Genomic DNA, 22,031 nt, shown 5'->3' with positions numbered 1-22,031 from the left:
ATGCGCGCCCCTTTACGGACCTCTTAGGAATGGGGTGAAGTCCACGCTAGACAGTTTAAGGTTGAAGCTGTGGGGGGGTTTGAGGATGTAACAACGGAGTCAGGTAGAGCATTCCAGGCGTTGACCACTCTGTGGCTGAAGTCGTATTTTCTGCAATCAAAGTTTGCAACGGTTTACCTTGAGTTTGTATCTATTGTTTGCCCGTGTATTATTGCGGTTGAAATTGAAGTAGTCGTTGACAGGTAGGATGTTGTAGCAGACAATTTTGTGTACTATGCTTAGGTCAGACCGCAGGCGGTGCAGTTCCAGTTGTCCAAGCCCAAAATTTCGAGCCTGGTGGCATAAGGGAATTCTGTTGTGAGCAGAGGAGTGGAGGACTCTTCTCGTGAAATACCTCTGGACCTCGCTCCAGTCGTATACAGTGTGGATTCCAGGCAGATGAACTGTATCCGAGAATTGGTCTGGCAAAGGTTTTGTCTGCCTTAGTTAGCAATACAATGTTACCGGAGAAGGAGCTTCGCAAAATTAGGTTAACAACTCTTAGTGCAGAGGTGGGTTGCTCCCGGTTCAGCCAAACCGATAGTGGAATTCAGGCCTGGGTATCGGAACTGGCAGTGACCCAGGCCTGCCACACCCCCAAACTGGTTCCCTCGCACCCTTTTGTTTTTTAATGACTGCGCGTGCACAGTTCACTGTAAATTGTGCATGTACGGAGAACAATTTACATTGAAAAGTGTGCAGGAGCGTTGTGCACGCGGTTTGCAAACTGGTAGTAAAACTGGCAGCAATCCACCCTGTCTTACTGCCTTTTTGGCACTGCTGTTAAAGTGAGCTCTGGGGCTTAGATTGTTGGAGATGAGGACTCCAAGTTCCTTGACAGAGGGAGTGTCGTCTACGAGGTCGTATCCACCCAGCTTGTATTTGATGTTCTGGTTTTTTGTTGCCAATGTGTAGGACAGAATCTTGAAAGAGGGGATGCCTGACCTTCCACGGTAAAATCACCTCTCAAGAAAAACAGTAACCGTAAAAGACCCACCCCAGAAGAATTTCCTCATTCTCAAAAGCTCCGGGTAACTTTGAACTGGCCTCTTCCACATCAACACCCGGTTGACATTTACGAAGCAAACCGAATAATCTTTTTCTGGATAAAGAGAGCTTCAAAAATGACTGAGGTTGAAGTTTTTGATGTTCCCTTGGGAGAGGAACTCAGAGAAGGACCTCCTTCTGCTTCGGGTTTTGTTGAGTTGGTTTGCATCTCCAGCCCAGGAGGGGAAACCCCCAGGAAACACACAGAGAGACTCTAATCAAATGAAGGACTCATAATAAACCCCACACAGGCCAGGATCAGGGACACGTTCGAGATGGCATGAAGGAGATGACCATCAGCCAAGAGAAGTTCAGCTCGGTTCAGCAGCAGGGGAGGAAGTGTAAGTAAAATCTGAATTTTTTCAAAAGTCAGAAAGTCCTCACTTGTGCCCTTCGGAATTGTCCGTGTCCTCCAGAAATTTTGAGTCCAGCCTCAGAAGGCATACAAAAATTGCTACCAAATTGTAAATTTAAATATGACCAAAGGAGGGTGGTGGTGGAGGTAAAAGGATTAGTTGTATGGGGAATAATTTCAGGATTTATGTTTTAATTCAATTCAAGGGCAGGTGAAATAAAATCACACCAAGGTTTTCTCTGGAGGCCCACCCTACGTTTCCTTTCTGGGATGCAGAATTCCTGCTGGTCGGAGGTCAAACTGTTTTCTAAAAAAAAAGTAATGACCCTTGCAGTGGAAACATCACTAGATGTTGTTAGGGTGAATTTAGCTCACCGAAGCTTGGAGAAGTTTAAACCTCGGAGAGACTGCCCAGATGCATGGATTGAGTTGAGTTGAGTTGGGTTGTTGAGTTGGGTTGAGCAGCGCCATAAATCATTGGTGTCAATTGGATGCAACATCTCCGGCTTGGCTCTATTTTTACATTGGTATTATTTGTTTTCTTAAAATGGCCGACCAACGTGTGTGTGTGTGTGTGTGTGTGTGTGTGTGTGTGTGTGTGTGTAATAATAATAATTCTGCCTTCATTCATAATAGCTTTGAAAGCCCGGTAAGAATGAAGGTTAGGCAATCTTGTCTAGGCCCCATGATGTACCAACTCAAGTATAATACAATATAATATAAAGAATATAATATAAAGAAATAAAACTATCCTTGTGAACTTGGGGAGAAAACGCCAAAATACCACACACGTCAGGTTTGCGAGATTTGACAATGGCAAACAGATTTTTGTTTTCAAAGAACGGCTCCTTTTTTTAAAAAAAGGGCCAATGATTAACACATTAGCGCATCTCCTCCATTTTTTTTCTTCCTTTCTTATTTTATCTTCTCTTTCCGAAGTTGTATCTGCCTCAGGAACGGTCGCTGTTACTCTGTTTTCGGCTTAAAGGCTTCGATGAAGGAGCCCTGCGGATTGACACGGAGAGAATTGCTAAGGAATTAAAAATGGCTCTTGGTGGTTCCTAAGAACAGATCCATTTTTCTTTTTTTCTGTTTCTCACAGTGATGAGAGAGAAGGGCCCTCCAGGAATATTTTGCAGCAAATGCAAATAAATCTCAGTTTGGTTCTCCCCACAGGCTACCTGGGTTATTTTCTAGTCTTTTTCTGAAACTCAACTTTCCATAATTGTTTCTCAACCTTGGTGTTTTCTTTTGAGATACAACACAGCTGCAGGTGTCCTCCAGCCCAGGGTAGGAACGTGGGGCCCTTAACCTTTCTACTATCTCCTTTCCACCAGTCTCTTACTTTTTTCTTCTCTGAAGAGGACTGATTAGGAGAAGAAGAATACAGAACAGCAGAGTTGGAAGGGACCTTGGAGGTCTTCTAGTCCAACTCCCTGCTCAAGCAGGAGACCTTATATCATTCCGGACAAATGGCTGTCCAATGTCTTCTTGAAAAACCTCCAGTGATGGAGCATTCACGACTCCTGAAGTTAAGGAAGAAATTTCTCCTTAGTTGTAGGTTGGATCTGTTTTTTATATTCTTCCACTCGTTACTTCTTGTCCTGCCCTCAGGTGCTTTGGGGAATTAAATAGATCCCTACTGAGACTCCAGAAAGAGTGCAGAGAAGAGCAACAAAGAGGATTAGGGGACTGGAGGCTAAAACATATGAAGAACGGTTGCAGGAACTGTGTATGTCTAGTAATGAGACAAAGGACCAGGGGTGACATGATAGCACTCTTCCAATATCTCAGGGGTTGCCCCAAAGAAGAGGGAGTCAAGCTATTCTCCAAAGTACCTGAGGATAGAAGAAGAAGAAGCAATGGGCGGAAACTAGTCAAGGAGAGAAGCAACTTAGAACTGAGGAGAAATTTGCTAACAGTTAGAACAATTAATCAATGGAACAATTTGCCTCCAGAAGTTGTGAATGCCCCAACACCGGAAATCTTTAAGAAGATGTTGGATAGTCATTTGTCTGAAATGGTGTAGGGTTTCCTGCCTAGGCAGGGGGTTGGACTAGAAGACCTCCAAGGTCCCTTCCAACTATTTATTCTATATTCTATTCTATTCTATCCTATTGTTTTTGTTGTGAAAGCCCTTCAAAATATTGGAAGACATTGATTGTGTACCAAGCTCCATCAGTTGCTCACCTTCTGGTTTAGCCTTTAAAATAAACAACAGAGTTGGAAGGGACCTTGGAGGTCTTCTAGTCCAACCCCCTGCCTAGGCAGGAAACCCTACACCACTTCAGACAAATGGTTATCCAACATCTTCTTAAAGACTTCCAGTGTTGGGGCATTCACAACTTCTGGAGGCAAGTTGTCCCAATGATTAATTGTTCCAACTGTCAGGAAATTTCTCCTTCGTTCTTGGGTTGGTTGTTCCCTTGATTAGTTTCCATCCATTGTGTCTCTCATGTCCTCTGGAAGTGAAGTATTTAGAGGGAAATACTCATTTTAATCAAATAAAGGAGCAAGGGAAAATAGGTTTAGAAGAGCGGGTAGACAAGATTCTTCTTTTAAAAGTGGTGGAAACTAATCAAGGAGAGAAGCAACTTAGAACTGAGGAGAAATTTCCTGATACTGAGAACAATTAGCCAGTGGAACAGAAGTTGCCTCCAGAAGTTGTGAATGCCCCAACACTGGAAGTCTTTAAGAAGATGTTGGATAGTCATTTGTCTGAAATGGTGTAGGGTTTCCTGCCTAGGCAGGGGGTTGGACTAGAAGACCTCCAAGGTCCCTTCCAACTCTGCTATTGTATTGTATACGTTTGGATTCCCTCCAGCTAGTGCACAGCCTTCACCGACATGGTTCTCTTTCGCATATCCCCTAAAAATATTATCTGCAGTTATATTTCCTAATCTGGGCATTTTGCCCAAAGAAGGTACCCATCAGAGTTGCAGAAAGCTTTGTGTTTTTAAACAAATTATGGGAGGAAGCTGCGTGCTGCAGTTCCTACAGGCAATAGCCTACTGGGGCTACCCCTGAAAAGTGTTCAGAGACTGCAATTAGTCCAGAATGCAGCCGCGCGAGCGATACTGGATGTACCAAGGTACACCCACATCACACCTATCCTCCGCGAGCTGCACTGGCTGCCCATTGGTCTCCGAACACGATTCAAGGTGCTGGTTATCACCTTTAAAGCCCTACACGGCCTAGGACCTGGGGGTTCCACCACAAAACCGCGGTAGACTAAAGTGCGCTCGACGAAAGCGCGTACGTGACATCATCACAGCGCGACGAAAACAGCACGCTGTGAGCGGTAAACTTAAAATTAACGCGTAAATCTAAACCTAACCCCCCCCAAACCTAACCCTAACCCTAACCCTAAGCCTAACCCTTAACCTAATGCTAAACCTAACGCTAACCCTAAACCTAACCCTAACGCTTAACGTAACCCTAAACCTAACCCTAACCCTTAACCTAACCCTAACCCTAACCCTAAACCTAACCCTTACCTTTATGTGAATCGGCTTGCTTTAATTTTATTTTCATTTTAATGTAATTTATTTTTAATTTTATTTGTCGCGCTGCTGATGACGTCAGGTACGCGCTTTAATCGGGCGCGCTTTAGTGGACCGCGGTTTTGACGGGTCACGGGACCTGGGTACCCACGAGACCGTCTCCTGCCACATACCTCCCTTAGACCAATAAAGTCGCACAGGATGGGCCTTCTCTGGGTGCCTTCAGCGGGACAATGCTGGCTGGCGGCGCCTAAGAGTAGGGCCTTCTCTGTTGCCGCTCTGGCCATATGGAATGAGCTGCCCCCAGAGATCTGGGCTATCCCCACTCTCATGGCCTTTCGCAAAGCCATTAAAACCTGGCTTTTCCAGCAGGGCTTCTGATTGGGTGTTTGCTGCGTTCCTTTTTTAACTTCGTGTGTCCTATTGTTTTTAAGTTCTTTTAATTTCTTTTTCATTTCTGTAAGCCGCCCGGAGTCCTTCGAGATTGGGCGGCATAGAAACCTAATCAATGCAATTCAATTCAATAGCTGCATTCAGCCTATCTTCCAATTAGGTCCAAAGATTGGGAAACTTTGGAATTTTCTTCTTCTGCCCAACTCCTGCCCATCAGCCTGCCGGAAATGAGAGGACGCTTTAAAAAGAACCTCTCCATTGGTTCTCATAGAGCTTTTTCCACGCGGTTTGATTTTGTTTTCTAATGGAAATTACAGCAACCCTTGTTTCTACGCAGCTGAGGTTGCGAGAACGTACACGTTCCCTGTAAGAAACACAAAGATGGCGGAATTGTGCACACAGCCCTGGGTAACTCATACTTTGCTTTCGCTTAAGTTGCGGTGTTGAGTTTTGTTGAGTCATTGTAGGCGAGTCGGCCATTAACAGTTTCCAAAGCATGGTGCACAGCCTTTGTGGCTGAACTGGGCCCTTGCAACGCAACCCGGTTAAATCTTGGAGCGATATATGAATCAGGCGTAAATGCAGCCAGGTTCTATGCGCGATCTTTAAAGTTTCCAATGTAAATTTACTTTTAAATATTCTCCATCTGGGAGCGTTAACAGGACTCTGGAGTCCCCAGTGCCACTGCTTGTCTTGTTGTGGTTTATTAAATAAATCACAGTTGCACAACGCATGAGTCATGCACTGCATGAATTGAATATGCACAGTGCTATAGGGTGAAAAAGAAACTGTATTAGTGATAGTACCTCTCTATGTTGCAGTATGCGGTGGGTCTATGTGGGCACGCGGTGGCTCAGCGGCTAAGACACTGAGCTTGTCAATCTGAAAGGTCGGCAGTTCGAATCCCCAGCATTGCGTAAGGGAGGGAGCTCCCGTGACTTGTCCCAGCTTCTGCCAACCTAGCAGTTCGAAAGCACGTAAAAAATGCAAATAGAAAAATAGGAACCACCTTTGGTGGGAAGGGAACAGCGTTCCGTGCTCCTTCGGCGTTGAGTCATGCTGGCTACATGACCACGGAGACATCTTCGGACAGTGCTGGCTCTTCGGCTTTGAAACGGAGATGAGCAGGGCCCCCTAGAGTCAGGAACGAGTAGCACATATGTGCGAGGGGAACCTTTACTTCTACCTTTCATATTGCAGTAGTGAGACCACACTTGGAATATTGAATCCAATTTTGGTCCTTGTGATACAAAGATGATGCCCAGAAAGAGTGCAGAGAAGATGATTAGGGGGCTGGAGGCTAAACCGTATGATGAACGGTTGAGGGAACTAGCTATGTGTAGTCCAGACATAAACTAGGATTAAGGGTGATATGATAGAGGCAGCCAGAGAGATGAGGAGGCTGACTTAGTCTCCAAAGCATCTGAGAGAAAGGCAAGAAGCAATGTGTGGAAGCTTATCAGAAGGAGATACAACCTGGAATTTAGGAGAAATTTCTTGATAGTGAGAACAATTGATTAATGGAGGAGCTGGTCTCCAGGAGTTGATAGAGGTTTCCCAGAAAAAAAATTGGACAACCATTTGTTTAGGATGGTATAAGAACGCCCGATTGGGCAGAGGTTTGGATTACCTCCAGAGTCCCTTCCAGCTCTATGATTCTAGGTAGCCAACTCCTTTTTCTGCAACCTGTTCTTCTGTTTTTAGAGAGACCGCCCTGGATTCAGACGTGCATTTTCAACGGGATCATGCCGTGTTCGAACGACCAGTACTGGGATGGCCTTCTGGGCAACTGTGTGCCTTGCAAAATGGCTTGTCACCCACTCAAGAGCCAGGGATGTACCGATGTCTGCAGTAAGCGTCTGAAAATGATGTTTTATGGATTCGCACTGAAACCGTTGTATAGTTTGGTCATTTTGCTCCTCCAAAGCAATCTATGAATCATGGTAGAACTGGTGGTGGGGGTGGGGGTGTTATTTGCCCTTCCAGCACCAGTAGAGGTGCTGCAGATGTGGTTGTCCAGCTCATAACGAGAGGACCATACCGCCAAGAGACCTTCCTCAACCCCTTGACCTCCAGGTGTTTTTGGAGGATAAGAGGTGGTTGATCAAAGTTCATGGCAACCAGGCTACGATCAAGGATGGTCGGTGTATGGCTGGTTAGACGTTGCTAAATCCTACTTCATTCATTCATTCATTCATTCATTCATTCATTCATTCATTCATTCATTCATTTATAGCAATAGCAATAGCGGTTAGACTTATATACCGCTTCATAGGGCTTTCAGCCCTCTCTAAGCGGTTTACAGAATCAGCATATTGCCCCCAACAACAATCCGGGTCCTCATTTTACCCACCTCGGAAGGATGGAAGGCTGAGTCAACCTTGAGCCGGTGAGATTAGAACCGCTGAACTGCAGATAACAGTCAGCTGAAGTGGCCTGCAGTACTGCACCCTAACCACTGCGCCACCTCGGCTCTTTTTATTATATTTATATGCTGCCCTTTTCCCCCGAAGGGGACTCAGGGCGGCTAACAAATCAAATCAGAGAAGGGGGGGGGGGGGACAGACAAAAAATAAAAAATAAAAAAACGATACATAACAATACATAATTTAAAAACACACAACAGTCATACCATTCGAGACGGGGGCAACAGCTCTTTAGCCCCAGGCCTGTCGGAACAGCCAGGTTTTAAGGGCTTTGCGGAAGGCCTGGAGGGTGGTGAGGGTTCGAATCTCCACGGGGAGTTCGTTCCAAAGGGTCGGAGCAGCCACAGAGAAGGCTCTCCTCCGGGTAGTCGCCAGTCGACACTGGCCGGCGGATGGAATTTGGAGGAGGCCTAATCTGTGGGATCTAATCGGTCTAGTGGAGGTCTCTCAAGTACTTCTCAGCATCACAGACTGTTAGCCATGCTGACGTAAGGTTGATGGGAGCTAAAGTTGGGCAACTCATGGAGAACTTGCTTCTCTGCTTTACAACTCTTGGATGACTGGGGATACTTACGTGAGGTACTGATGTATGAAGTGGTCTTCTGTTGGTGTTCCTTCGCACACCTGCAGAAGGTGGGTTGCTGGGAAGCCGAATAAGGAAGGAGCTACTCCCAAATTGGTTCCACAATTGGCTCTCATGCTCTAAAACAAAGAGGTCCAACCTTGGCCACTTTTAAGACCCATGGACCTCAATTCCCAGAATCCTAGAAGCTGAGGCCCACAAGTCTTAAAATGTTTCAAAGTTTAATAACATTTGTATGCCGCCCAATCCCGTAGGATTCCGGGCAGCTAACAATACAAATAAATCAAAAAGAAGGGAAGGAAAGAAAAGATAGATTTAAAAAACACACCATGCACTCCATTCCAAGTAGGGCTGGGCCATATTTTGGGGTCAACAGCCCCAGGCCTACCGGAACAGCCAGGTTTTAGTGGCTTTACGGAAGGCCGAGAGAGTGGGAAGGGTCCGGATCTCTGCGGGGAGATCATTCCACAGGGCCGGAGCAGCTACAGAGAAAGACCTCCCCCGAGTGGTCGCCAACCGGCATTGCCCGGTCGACGGTACCCGAAGGAGGCCCAATCTGTGAGATCTTATAGGTCGTTGGGAAATATGTGGCAGGAGGCGGTCCCGTAGGTATCCAGGTTCCAAGCCATGTAGGGCTTTAAAGGTAACAACCAGCACCTTGAAGTGCATTCGGAGACCGATGGGAAGCCAGTGCAGCTCGCGGAGGATAGGTGTAACATGGGTGTACCTAGGTACACCCGATATCGCTCACGCGGCTGCATTCTGGACCAATTGTAGTCTCCGAACACTCTTCAGGGGCAGCCCCAAGTAAAATGGCCGAGGTCGGATCCCCCCCTCTGCTCGAAAGCATTTGACTACCCACCCTTTGCCGGTTCCACCACAAAACCGCGTTTGACTAAAGCGCGCTTGACGAAACCGCGTAGCTGACGTCATCACAGCGCGACGAAAAAAGCACGCTGTAAACGCTAAACCTAAAATTAACCCCTAAACCTAAACCTAACCCCCCTAAACCTAATCCTAAACCTAACCCTAACCCTTAACCTAACCCTAAACCTAACCCTAACCCTAACCCTAACCCTAACCCTAACCCTAACCCTAACCCTAACCCTTAACCTAACCCTAACCCTAACCCTAACCCTAACCCTAACCCTTAACCTAACCCTAACCCTAACCCTAACCCTAACCCTTAACCTAACCCTAACCCTAACCCTAACCCTAACCCTAACCCTAACCCTTACCCTTACCCTTACCTTAACTTGAATCGGCTTGCTTTCAAAGCGCTATTTAAAGCGCCCTTTTTTCTCCGCGCTCGCTGTTGTCGCCCTGTTGATGACGTCAGCGACGCGGTTTAATCGGGCGCGCTTTAGTCGAGCGCGGTTTTGTCGTGCCAGGCCCTTTGCCAAGCTGCAGAGCTTAGAAGCCAATGGCTGGAGAACATCCTACCACCACTAAGAAGCCAGAGATGTTCAAGGATGCGGGAGATGGAGCGGAGGGAAGCCGCATCCCCTCTTGCTGCATTAGCCGTCTGAAGGATGCTGCTGTTTCCATGGCTACAGGGTTGGGTAGCCAATGAGCAGTAGGCCAGCCAAGGATTGGGCGGTTTCCTTGGTGGGTGGAGAAGAGAGAGATGGGCGGATCCCTCCTCTCCCCTTCGCACAAACTCTTTTGCTTTACTTGCAGGCTCCTTGGAGTGCAGCAAACAAGAGGGCTCCTACTACGACCAGCTCCTGAGAGAATGCGTCAAATGCTTCAGCATCTGCGGGCAACACCCTAAACAATGTGCCTCTTTCTGCAGAAGTAAGAGCTGAGGAGGAGTCTCTCGAAACGCACAGCTGGAGCCGGGGGGGGGGGGTGTCCAATTTTTCCTCCTTGTGTTTTCCACCCCAACTTATAAAGCACACCCAGAGACCTTCCCCATGCCCCAATTAGTTACATTGCCCTCCGTAAGGGGCAGATTTGATGCTCAGGGAGTGAAAAAATGTGGCAAGGGATACAGCCATAGTCCCCTCTTAAAAGCAAATCCTTTGCATTTCTCGGGGATTTTTTCCCCCCACATGTCACATGGAAACCCAGCAGTGATTTAAAAAGTGATTGCCAGATTTACTCATGGGCATTAAATCCCCAGTTCTTAGTGGGCATCAAACACAGTATCATGCTTAATATAGTCACGAAGAAGGGAGTTCTGGCCGAGGCTTCCCAAGAGCATGAAACAAACTCCTGGCAAAAAAAAACCCCTTTTATTAATTTGCTGTGAATTCTGCTCATTCACATCCAGCAAAGTCTTTCAAGGGAGGATTTACAGTCACAGACCTTCTCTGGCTTGGAGAGCTGCCAGGCCAATATCTGCAGAACTTGGCAAGGAGTCTCGGAGAGTCTCCGAGCCAATGAAGGGAACAAATTGTCTCCTGCAAACTCCACTCCAGGACTGGCCCAGGTTCCTCCCCAACCTCCTCACTGTCCGAATCTGCTGCCAGCTCTGCTGGCCACTGGTGGGCCACAACACTGGGAATGTTATATGCTGTGGGTTATGTTGCTAGCATTTTGTATTTTGTTCCCTTTACTTCATTGTTTTTGATTTTGATTTAATCTGGTTACGGGCCAAATAAATATTGATGAAATACAAATTCTTTAACCATCTACTATCACCAACCTTTGTCTGGGCAGTCAATTCAGGGTTTTAAGTTCCCCAGTAGAATATTTGCAACTCAGGGTAGAGCTGTGGGGTTCTTGGTGCTCTTTGACCTTGGTGGTTTTCTTGCAGATGTTTCATGACCCAACTAAGTAACATTATCAGGGCTAGAAGGTGGCATGTGACAAACCCCCCTCCCTTCCAGCACTGATGATGTTGCCTAGAGGGTCATGAAACATCTGGAAGAAAACACCCAAGCTCATAGAATACTAAGGATCTTTAGTCCTCCTTCTCCTACACTCAACAATCTCCACTCCCTTCTAGCACTGATAATGTTACCTAGCTTGGTAATGAAACGTCTGCAAGAAAACTATCAAACTCAAGCATCAAGTCCTCCTCCTTTTCCCCAATCCCCACTCCCTTCTAGCACTGATGATGTTACCTAGTTTGGTAATGAAACGTCTGCAAGAAAACTACCAAGCTCAGAGAGCACCGAGGATTTCTAGTCCTCCTCCTTTTCCACAATCCCCACTCCCTCCTAGCACTGATTATGTTACCTAGTCTGGTAATGAAACGTCTGCAAGAAAACCACCAAGCTCAGAGAGCATCCAGAACCCCACAATTCCCCAGATATTCCTAGGTCTGTTCCGTTGGCATCCAAAATCCAGGGGGCCCACACATCGGAATTGGTGCTGAAATAAATCAGGGCGCGATAAAACGTTTATTAACTCTTCTTCTCTACTCCGTCTTGACTTCCAGAGCCTCTTACCACCTTTTTACCAACCCCAGCTGCTCTCCAGCCTCTGCAGCGTAAACTGGATGCTACCTATGACCAACAGGTGCTGCTGTACATGGCCCTGGGATTCTGTCTTTGCATTCTGCTCTTCTCCTTGCTGTTGACTTGGATTTACTTTCAAAAAAGGGGGGACGAGAAGTTTTGTCGAGCCAGCTCAGCATCTTGCCATAAAAAGGGAGATCCGCCCAAAGGTAAAAGCTTTTCCTTATTCCAGTTGAAGCCACGGCCTTCCTTGGGTCCTTGCGAACATGCTCAGAAGATTCCTGCCTGTAGGCTGTTTAGCCATGAAGCCATTTGGAATGGAATGAATAGAATAAGGAATAGAATAGATTAGAAAATAGAATAGAGCAGAATTTAGAGTAAATAATATTAGACTTAGAATGGAACAGAAAATAGGATAGAATACAAAATAGAATAGAAAAAAAAATAGAATAGAAAATAGAATAGAATAAAAACCAGAATAGAATAGAATAGAATTTAGAGTAGAATATTACAATAGAACAGAAAATAGAATAGAATAAATAGAATAGAATAGAAAATAGAGTAGAATAGAATAAAAATCAGAATAGAATAGAATAGAATTTAGAGTAGAGTAGAATATTAGAATAGAACAGAAAATAGAATAGAAAATAGAATAGAAAATAGAATAGAAAATAGAATAGAAAATAGAATAGAAAATAGAATAGAAAATAGAATAGAAAATAGAATAGAATAGAAAAAAATAGAATAGAAAAAAATAGAATTAGAATAGAATAGAAAATAGTATAGAATAAAAAATAGAATAGAATTTAGAGTAGAGTAGAATATTAGAATAGAACAGAAAATAGAATAGAATGGAAAAAATAGAATAGAATAGAAAAAAATAGAAAATAGAATTAGAATAGAATAGAAAATAGTATAGAATAAAAAATAGAAAAGAATAGAATTTAGAGTAGAGTAGAATATTAGAATAGAACAGAAAATAGAATAGAATGGAAAAAAATAGAATAGAATAGAAAATAGAATTAGAATAGAATAGAATAGAAAATAGTATAGAATAGAAAATAGAATAGAATAAAAAACAAATAGAATAGAATACAATAAAGTAGAATATTAGACTTAGAATAGAACAGAAAATAGAATAGAATAGAAAAGAAAAAAATAGAATTAAAAACAGAATAGAATAGAATTTAGAGTAGAAAGTCCTGTGAAACAGTGTATAAATGCTATTGTTATATTTTTCAGTCCCACCATAATTTCAAAGAATCACTAAATGAATGGTTATAAATCAAGGAGTTATCAAAATCATGCCAGACTTGTATTCCACCCCCCCTCCCCCAGATGGTCTCATGGAAGCGGGAAGTTTCGGCAGCGACTCCGGGGACAACCAAACTCCAGAGCCGGTGGAAACCTGCGGCTTTTGCTTCCCCGAAGTGGGTCCTGACATCCAGGAGACGCGATCGTGCCCCAAGCCGTACCACCTCGAGATGCTGGCGGATGTTGCTGCTGCTATCCCGGGCGGGATGGTGTCCCCTTCCTCCGAAGACTGCCACTTCCAAATTATATGTTCTCCCTCCCAAGAAAAGATGCAGATGAGCTAAGCCATAAACAGTGGGGGGAGGGGGAGGCAGGAGCACGACAGCCCCCTTCCCCCCCCTTCCCCCCCCCAAAAAGCTGCTTGCATTGTTGAGGTCTTGAATTGTAAGGGCCCACACCTTACAAGGAAACTGAGCCGTGGTTTTGTTCTTTTTTCTTTCTTTTTTTTTAAAAAAATCTTTGCCAGATTGTGCACTTGTGGGTATAAAATTCCCAGTGAAAATGTCAGGGTTTCAAGCAGTGGTGGGATTCAACATTTTTTTACTACCCATTCTTTGGGCGTGGCTTGGTGGGTGTGGCAGGGGAAGGATACTGCAAAATCCCCATTCCCTCCCCACTCCAGGGGAAGGATACTGCAAAATCCCCATTCCCTCCCCACTCCAGGGGAAGGATACTGCAAAATTCCCATTCCCTCCCCACTCCAGGGGAAGGATACTGCAAAATCCCCATTCCCTCCCCACTCCTGGGAGGATACTGCAAAATCCCCATTCCCTCCCCACTCCAGGGGAAGGATACTGCAAAATTCCCATTCCCTCCCCACTCCTGGGGGAAGGATACTGCAAAATCCCCATTCCCTCCCACTCCTGGGGGAAGGATACTGCAAAATCCCCATTCCCTCCTCACTCCTGGGGGAAGGATACTGCAAAATCCCCATTCCCTCCCCACTCCAGGGGAAGGATACTGCAAAATCCCCATCCCCTCCCCACTCCTGGGAGAAGGATACTGCAAAATCCCCATTCCCTCCCTACTCCAGGGGAAGGATACTGCAAAATCCCCATTCCCTCCCTACTCCAGGGGAAGGATACTGCAAAGTCCCCATTCCCTCCCACTCCTGGGAGAAGGATACTGCAAAATCCCCATTCCCTCCCCACTCCAGGGGAAGGATACTGCAAAATCCCCATTCCCTCCCTACTCCAGGGGAAGGATACTGCAAAGTCCCCATTCCCTCCCACTCCTGGGAGAAGGATACTGCAAAGTCCCCATTCCCTCCCACTCCTGGGGGAAGGATACTGTAAAATCTCCATTCCCTCCCCACTCCAGGGGAAGGATACTGCAAAATCCCCATTCCCTCCCCACTCCTGGGAGGAGGATACTGCAAAATCCCCATTCTCACCCCACTCCTGGGGCCAGCTAAAGGTGGTATTTGCCGGTTCTCCAAACTCTTCGAAATTTCCACTACCCGCTTCTCCAGAACCTGTCAGAACCTGCTGGATTTCACCCCTGGTTCCAAGTAATACCCGCAATGAACAAAGACGCCGGTGGTTGAGTTTCTTCAAAGTTCCATTTTATTAGAGATGTCCTACTGGCACATCTGGGAAAACCCGAATCTGAAAGCTTCCCAGGTTTTCCCTATCCAAATGAAAGTCCGAGTCCCTGCCCAGCACCCACATGTCCATCACATGGTCCAATCAGAGCACCGTCCCAACTGGAAATGCCTCCCAGTCACGCCACTCCATGTGCAGGGCAAGATGTCCTTGACTCTCTGGGAAAGGAATGTTATTTTGACTATATATATCCCATATGCCATATAATCCCCCCCCCTCCCATTTTCCCACAGCAGTAAATGTGGCAGGCCGGAAGGCCCAATTCAGGCCTGACAGAAATGCTTTTTAAAACAAGTCCTCAAGGAAATATATATATATATATATATATATATATATATATATATATATATATATATATATATATATATATATATATATATATATATATATATATATATATATGTAGTCCTTGACTTACGACCACAATTGAGGCCAAATTTTCAGTTGCTGAGTGAGATGGTTAAATGCGTTTCGCCCCACTTGACAAACTTTCTGGCCACCGTTAAAGTGAATTGCTGCAGTTGTTCAATTAGTCACACGGTCATTAAGTGAACCTGGCTCCCCCCCCCCACACACAATTGATTTTGCTTGACAGAAGGTCGTGAAAGCGGATCGCGCGACTCCGGGGACTCTGCAACCATCATACGTGCGAGTCAGTTGCCAAGTGTCTGAATTTTGATCCTGCGACCGTGGGGAGGCTGAGATGGTCGTTAAGTTTGAAAAACTGGTCCCAAGTCACTTTTCTTCAGTGAAGCTGCAACTTCGGCCACTAAATGGAGCCGTTGTAAGACCAGAACTACCTGTATGCTGCAATTTGTCTTGCTGCTTTCTGTTGCATTTGTTCACTTTACTTTTTTTTTCTTTTTGGTTATGTTTGCTTAAACAATCATTTGTTTACCTGTATATGTATCCCCCCCCCCCCCTTCCTGGTATTTTCAATAAATTTTTCAGAGGAAGATCTGCAGGGAAATGGTGTTTCGATGCTCCAATCCTTCTTCCTCTGTTTATCTCGGGGTTTTTTTAGACATTAAGAACAAAGAATTACTGCAAAGGCCTCATGGCTTTTAAAAGGTAGTAGAGAGCAGAGACAATGCAGTATTTTAAGCCTTTGGAAATCTCAAAAAAAGGGCTTCCGGAAAAGATTCAGTTTAAGAGAGTTGGAAGGGACCTTATAAGTCCTGTAGTCCAGGGGTCGGCAATCCGTGGCTCTGGAGCCGCATGTGGCTCTTCCATCCCTCTGCTGCAGCTCCCTGTTGCCGGGCGGCTCCACAATTGATAGGGCTTCCAATTAGGACAGATGGGGGAAAAGGATGCCGTGCTAGGAGGAGACTCTATGGTAGGGGAACCGGACTTCTGGTCAGCTCCAGAATTGAACGGGGGGCTTCCGGTTAGGACCTTTGTGGCTCTTTGCATGTTTAAGGTTGCCGACCCCCTGGTCTAGTCCAACCCCCCCCCTCCCCCGGCCAAGCAGACCCTACCCCACACCAGGTGCTTTGAAGGAAAGAAAAAAGTGCTCAATTCTCTGTTCATATTTGGAGTTTCCATCTGGGAAAACTGTCTCGGGGACTTGAAGCTGACGAATACAGAAGGGTTAAGTGTACATTGATCTTTCTTATGCCAGTTTTTTGGAAGAAAATGTCGTTCACGAGCGGGTAATGATAGCTGGCAACTTACGCAACCTCGTTGCACGGAGTAGCATTTCGTTCCTCCTCTCCTCCTGTCTGTCTAAAATGACTGAAGAGGCTTCTTAAGCAGGCATCTGTTAGTCAGCTTCCTTTTTCAAAACCGTCAAGGAAAAGGTGGAATTCCGCCCCCCCTTTTTGACCCAGGAAGGATGAATGACAGATTTGAAGGGATCTACTGCTGAGAAAATGAAGAATTATAGCACACACACCCCAAGGTTCTCGATTTAGGATCTCCCAGGATTTAGAAGGATCGTTCCTGAGCCTGATGGTGATGGGAGAAGAACCAGGGGAGTGGGCGGGGAGGGGGGGGAGAGAATATTTCAGAGCCACATTTTAGGTATGGCTTGGCTCTAAGCCAAAGCACAGAAAGGGCTTTGAAAAAAGTAAATTGTATCAATGGGATTTTATGGTTACAGACTGACCACAGATCCGGTGACAATAAACAATGTGTCTTCGGTTGAAATCTTCAGATGAACGAATAACGTCGGTTTACTGGCCGGAGTCAAAGGCATGCCCAACCTCCCTCCGATAACAAATAACAGCAAAATGATCGAGATGCTATTTAATTCAGAGTCCACCACCCACGGGCAGGCCTTCCTGCGGTTACCTAGCAACCAGAGCACAAGCACCGCCCCTGCGCGTGAGCCAATGGCTTCCTTCAGCACTTCTGTGACAGCATCGCGGGAAAGGATGACGAGGACGCAGCAAAGCCAGAATTGTCCAAACTACGTTTCTGGGTTTGCTTTCAAATAATAAGGGGAGGGGAGAGAGGGGAAGAAAGAAGGAAGGAAGGAAAGAGAAAGGAAGGGGAGGATGGGAAGGGAGAGGAAGAATGGGAAGGGAAGGGGAGAGGACGGGAAGGGGAGAGAGGGAGGAGGAAGGGGAGGATGGGAAGGGAAGAGAGAGGAAGAAGGGGAAGGGAAGGGAGGAAGGTGGATGTAAAGGGAAGGGAGAGGAAGGAGGATGGGAAGGGGAGAGAGGGAGGAGGAAGGGAAGGGAGAAAAATAGGAGGACGGGAAGGGGAGGGAGGAGGAAGGGGAGGATGGGAAGGGAAGAGAGAGGAAGAAGGGGAAGGGAAGGGAGGAAGGAGAAGAAGAGTTAAGAGAAAAGAGAAGAAAAAGAAGAGAAAGCCAAAAGAATGGAAGAGAGCAAATCCAATTTCACCTCTTACACTTAAAAGCAAAATTAGAAGCACTGACATCCATAGAAAGTAAGAGGCAATGTGGGTTTTGAAGTAAACTGAACATGTTTTTTCTTTTAGGGCTAAGATAAAAAGTTTAAAAAGTAAATTGAGAGATCTTGTTGAGAGGAATAAATTAGGTTTTTTCATTAGAGAAAAGACACCATCTACACTGATTGGTGCCTGGAAAAATCTCATGGAAGTTTTGCATATGAATGAAAAAAAAATGAACTTATGATTTAGGGCTCTGACGATCAGACAAGGTAGATTATTGAAAGTCGAGTATTATGATAATAAGTTTAGAGAGTGAGCTTAAAATATAACTGCTATGACTATCACTTCTTTGCCTCCCCCCCCCTTTTCTCTGTTTTTCTTCACCTTTTTTGTTGGACTATTTGTTTTCTTTTCTTTTTTTCCTTCGTAGTATGTGCTAGTTTTTATCTTCTTTTAAACATTTCAATAAAAATTATATAAAAAATTAAAAAAGAAAGTCATTGCATAATTAAAGCAAAGGAAGAGTAACAGTCACCAATTCCAACATTACACAGAGGAAAAAAAACTGTCCAAAATAAACCTACTCTAAGATTAAATTACAAAAAGCAGAGAAGATATATACAAACATTTTAAACACCGTAAACTTTGGTCAAATTCTGGAATTACAATGTGCACAAATGCGTTTCAGTTTTAGGCCAAGGTATTGTGAACAACAATGATACGATCTGAATTTTAATTCGATTAGTAACTTAAGAGCACTCTGGATGAAAAGTGTCCTAAATCTGGGTCTATATATTGATAAGAAATTTTCTTTTAATTAACATCTTGGTTGCTTTTTCAAATCTGTTCCAGATTTGAAAGATTGGCATCTAACAATAAAACACTAAACAATAAAAAGGAAACAGAAGGTTTGGAGGTGGAGAAAAAGTATTACTCAGAGTTCAGCCAGAAGAGGGTGCCATAATTCCATTTTAGAAAGGATTTTGAACTTCAGGGTTTATGGAGCAGAAAAAGGCCAGTTTCTCTTCCTGGCAGGCTTTACATTATTTAAAAGGGAGATACAATCACAACACTCACAACGGCCCCCTTCATCTGCAGCTATAAAGTGGGCCACATTGGCTCGCTGTTAGGAAATGGTTGTTATATTCCATGTAATTATTGGTTTCAAATTTATCTTGAATGAACCAATAAAGATTTGGGGGGGGGGGTGTGATGATCTAGAATAGATGCAAGACAGGGGTAAGATTTTAGGATTAAAATCTCCGTGAGTTCATTATTCCTGCAGGCTGGGAGTGGAACCACCATCCTAATTCTGAATTTTCTCATTCATAGTAAGTTTTCTGAGCATGCCACACACAAGTGCCTTCACAATACAGCTTGGGGGGGAAAAAAGCCATGTTACGAGAATTACAGTTAGACTTCAGCTTACAACCCCAATTGTCCCTTGCTAAGTGAGACATTTGTTAGGTGAGTTTTGCCCCATTTTACGGCCTTTCTTGCCACAGTCCTTAAGTGAATCGCCACAGTTAATTTGGTAAAACGGTTGTTAAGGGAATGGCTTCCCCCCCGGACTGCTGCCAAGTGTCTTGCATTTTGATCGCTTGATCAAAATGGTCGTGTGAAAAAACGACCGTAGGACACTTTTTTCAGTGCCGTCGTAACTTTGAACAGTCACTAAAGGAATGGTTGTAAGTCAAGGACTACCTGTTCACCATTATATCCTCGTTTTTACACTTGCAAACAATGCACCTTAAATAGTATCTGCTTTGAACAGCAGGCAGACACGTAAGGGCCGCTGAGCAGCCTACAGGAAGCGTAAGTCAAGCTCTCTGCAGCTAGACAAATATTTTGACAAGATTTAAATTCTGCTAAGTGTGAGTTGTCTCAAAACCAGTACGTTTTCTCGATTCTTAAACTGGTGGAAAATTACAAGACTGGGTCGGGCATCTCTAGAACACCCAATAGACTCCTAGGACATAACGAGCTTTGAAAAAGCAATGAGGCCTGGCCAGTTTAAAGGCAGAAAATGCCTTTCTTTTCTTTTTTTAAAGGCAACTTTTGTCAGCTGAACAGAAATCCAGCTGGTATTCAAGTCATCTGTGGGCCTTCTCCTTCTTCACGTCTCTTCCTCGCACAGAAAGGTAAACTTGTTTTGCACAGATAAAAGGAGGTGTGACAAAACCACTTCCCTGCAGTTATTGGGCGTGCACACAGGCACACAAGTTAAGCCGTGCAGCCTGAAGGGGTTTTCTTTCTTTCTAACAAGGCAAAGAAGCCGTTTTCTTCGTAAGTGACAAAATATAACGTGTGGCCCTGCCTCTTGATAATATACAGCCCATATGGGCTTTGGCGGTGTCTAGACAGTTGGGGGGGGTAGGGGGGAGAGAAAGGGAGAAAATAAATTCATTTCTGACAAAAACAAAAGCAAAATGCTCCCAGTTTTCAGGAAGAAAGGACAAAGCCAGAAGGCTTTGGGGAGGGAGGGGAAAGGGGGGGAGGGAGGGAGAGAGAGAGAGGAGAGAGAGGGAGGGACGGAGGGAGGGAGAAAAAGAGGAAGAGAAAGAGGGAGGAAGGAATGGGAGAGAGAGAGAGAGAGAGAGAGAGAGAGGAGAGAGGAAGGGACGAAAAAGAGGAAGAGAAAGAGGGAGGAAGGAATGGGGGAGAGAGAGAGGAGAGAGGGAGGGACGGAGGGAGAGAGAAAAAGAGGAAGAGAAAGAGGGAGGAAGGAATGGGATATATATATATATATATATATATATATATATATATATATATATATATATATAGAGAGAGAGAGAGAGAGAGAGAGAGAGAGAGGGAGGGGGGGGGGGAGGGAGGGAGGGAGGGAGGGAGGGAGAGAGAGAGAGAGAGAGAGAAGTGAGGCCAATAAACGCAGAGTTGGTCTTTTGCTTAGGAAGAAAAATCCAGTAGTTGAGACTAATTTAAAAAAAACAGCATCCAGTCCTCAAAAGTGGCAGATGGCACCTTTTTCAAGGCCGAGGGTCTCAGAGGGGCAATATTTCTTCACAAAGGGAAGATGGGAAAACCATTGCCCCCCAACACCCACCCACCCCTGCCCCAAAAGATCAGCCTTATTTACATCCAAACCGCCCACCCGCTCCCCCAACCACAATAAATAATCAAGACTATTTTTTTTTTACAGTATAAACATGCCAATTCATTCACTTTTACTGATGGTTGCAATTGTATGAATTTCATTCTTACGGGCGTAAAAAAACGATGAACAAAAGTACATGTGTAAAGGGGGGGGAGGGGCGAGAAATTAATAAAATAGCAATGTATAGAAAACAAAAAAGTGGGGGAGGGAGGGACTCAAACGGAAACCTAGCCTGTCCAAAAGAACAGTCCCTTCCTTCCCCGCCCCAAAATTACCTGTGACTTAAAAAAGAGGCAGGGTTTTTGGTGCCTTCGCCGCCACCATGCCGGTCCCGTCAATCTGGCCTCTTGGTTAATGGGTTTTCTCGAAAAACAAAACAGCCTAATCATTTCATACTGTATTTATTTAATAACTAAAATTCACAAATAAAAAGGTACTCGCAAAGTCCATTCGTCGCGGCGTCCCCAACTCTCCTCTGTGTTTGACTGCTTCCAGACCCATGGGGTGATGATGATAAAAAAAAAGAAGAAAAAAAAAAGAAAAAAAAAACGGGGCTCGGGGGGGTATTTTTGTTTTTAATTAACTGTCGTATGATTGGTCAGTTGGAGCTGAAGCACCAATGGAGAAGATGCTTGATGGAGAAGATGAGAGCACGTACACACACACACCCCGGCCTTCCCGCGCACGTCTCGGAGGAACGGCGGGACTCCTCGGCTCCCCTCTATGTCCCCGTCGAGGGCAACCTTCGCGCTATTCTATTCCTTCGCTCAAAGTCACTGGCGGCAGCCTCTGGTTAGGTCTCCCCCTCCTTCTGTCCTTGCAGGACCGCAAACCCGATGAAGAAAGTTCATTCACTTTTATTTAATTTTTTTTTAAACTCCTCTAGGCGGTTGAGCCAACTGGCAAGCAGGTCCTGTCGCAGCTCGGGGCCAGGTGTCGAATGGGTGTCGTCGTTTTTGTTTTGTTTTTTCATTTCAGGTAGTGTTGTGTGTTTTATCGGAAGTCTACCTCTCCTTTCGCTTCCTTTCCTTTCTTTGTCGCGTCGGCTGCTGAGCAGGGCTACTCATACTCCAGGAACTGTTTGTGATAGAACAGCAAGTATCTGGGGAGTAGGGAGAAGAAAGGTGGGTTGTAAGAGCTAGGTCGATATGGGTCTCTCCGCATACATTCTGGTTCCCCCCCCCCAATCCCTGTTAAAAGCAGAAGGGATTTGGGGTTGTTGTTTTTTCATAAGGGAGGGGACGGTTTCAGGGAAGGGTTTCTGTTCCCGGTTCATGTGTTGAGAGTCTAAATAATTCAAGGCCAGTGAGTCATCAGAGGATATGCCTGGGCTGCTGAGGGCTTGACGGTGACACAGGATGGAGGCCAAATTCCACACCTAAA

The 22,031-nt window shown here is 45.2% G+C and overlaps 2 protein-coding genes across 3 annotated transcripts in view; one reads left to right on the top strand and one right to left on the bottom strand.

Moving 5' to 3' along the window:
• The first annotated feature begins 1,338 nt into the window (after positions 1-1,338).
• TNFRSF13B (TNF receptor superfamily member 13B) lies at positions 1,339-13,625 on the top strand. The gene is made up of 5 exons (XM_032230140.1): positions 1,339-1,427; positions 7,042-7,188; positions 10,027-10,143; positions 11,735-11,962; positions 13,092-13,625. The coding sequence occupies exons 2-5, from the start codon at positions 7,083-7,085 to the stop codon at positions 13,349-13,351; spliced, it is 711 nt and encodes a 236-aa protein (XP_032086031.1). The 5' UTR covers positions 1,339-1,427; positions 7,042-7,082; the 3' UTR covers positions 13,352-13,625.
• Positions 13,626-21,032: 7,407 nt separating this feature from the next.
• USP22 (ubiquitin specific peptidase 22) overlaps positions 21,033-22,031 on the bottom strand; it is a 54,161-nt gene continuing 53,162 nt past the window's right edge. For both annotated transcript variants that reach the window (XM_032230558.1, XM_032230560.1), the window contains one exon: positions 21,033-21,750. In XM_032230558.1, coding sequence (XP_032086449.1) covers positions 21,708-21,750 — 43 coding nt within the window. In that variant the 3' untranslated portion in view covers positions 21,033-21,707. The remainder of the gene's footprint in view (positions 21,751-22,031) is intronic.

The sequence above is a fragment of the Thamnophis elegans genome, chromosome 14 (genome assembly GCF_009769535.1).
Source record: "Thamnophis elegans isolate rThaEle1 chromosome 14, rThaEle1.pri, whole genome shotgun sequence".
Classification (NCBI taxonomy): domain Eukaryota; kingdom Metazoa; phylum Chordata; class Lepidosauria; order Squamata; family Colubridae; genus Thamnophis; species Thamnophis elegans.
The sequence above is the reverse complement of the archived record's forward strand: the minus strand, read 5'-3'. Positions and strand labels throughout refer to the sequence as shown.

Coding starts and splice junctions, on each gene's coding strand:
- TNFRSF13B (XM_032230140.1), top strand. CDS start 7,083: ATGCCGTGTTCGAACGACCAGTACTGGGATGGCCTTCTGGGCAACTGT. Junction 10,144..11,734: donor ATGTGCCTCTTTCTGCAGAA/GTAAGAGCTGAG, acceptor CTTGACTTCCAG/AGCCTCTTACCACCTTTTTA. Junction 11,963..13,091: donor AAAGGGAGATCCGCCCAAAG/GTAAAAGCTTTT, acceptor CCCCTCCCCCAG/ATGGTCTCATGGAAGCGGGA.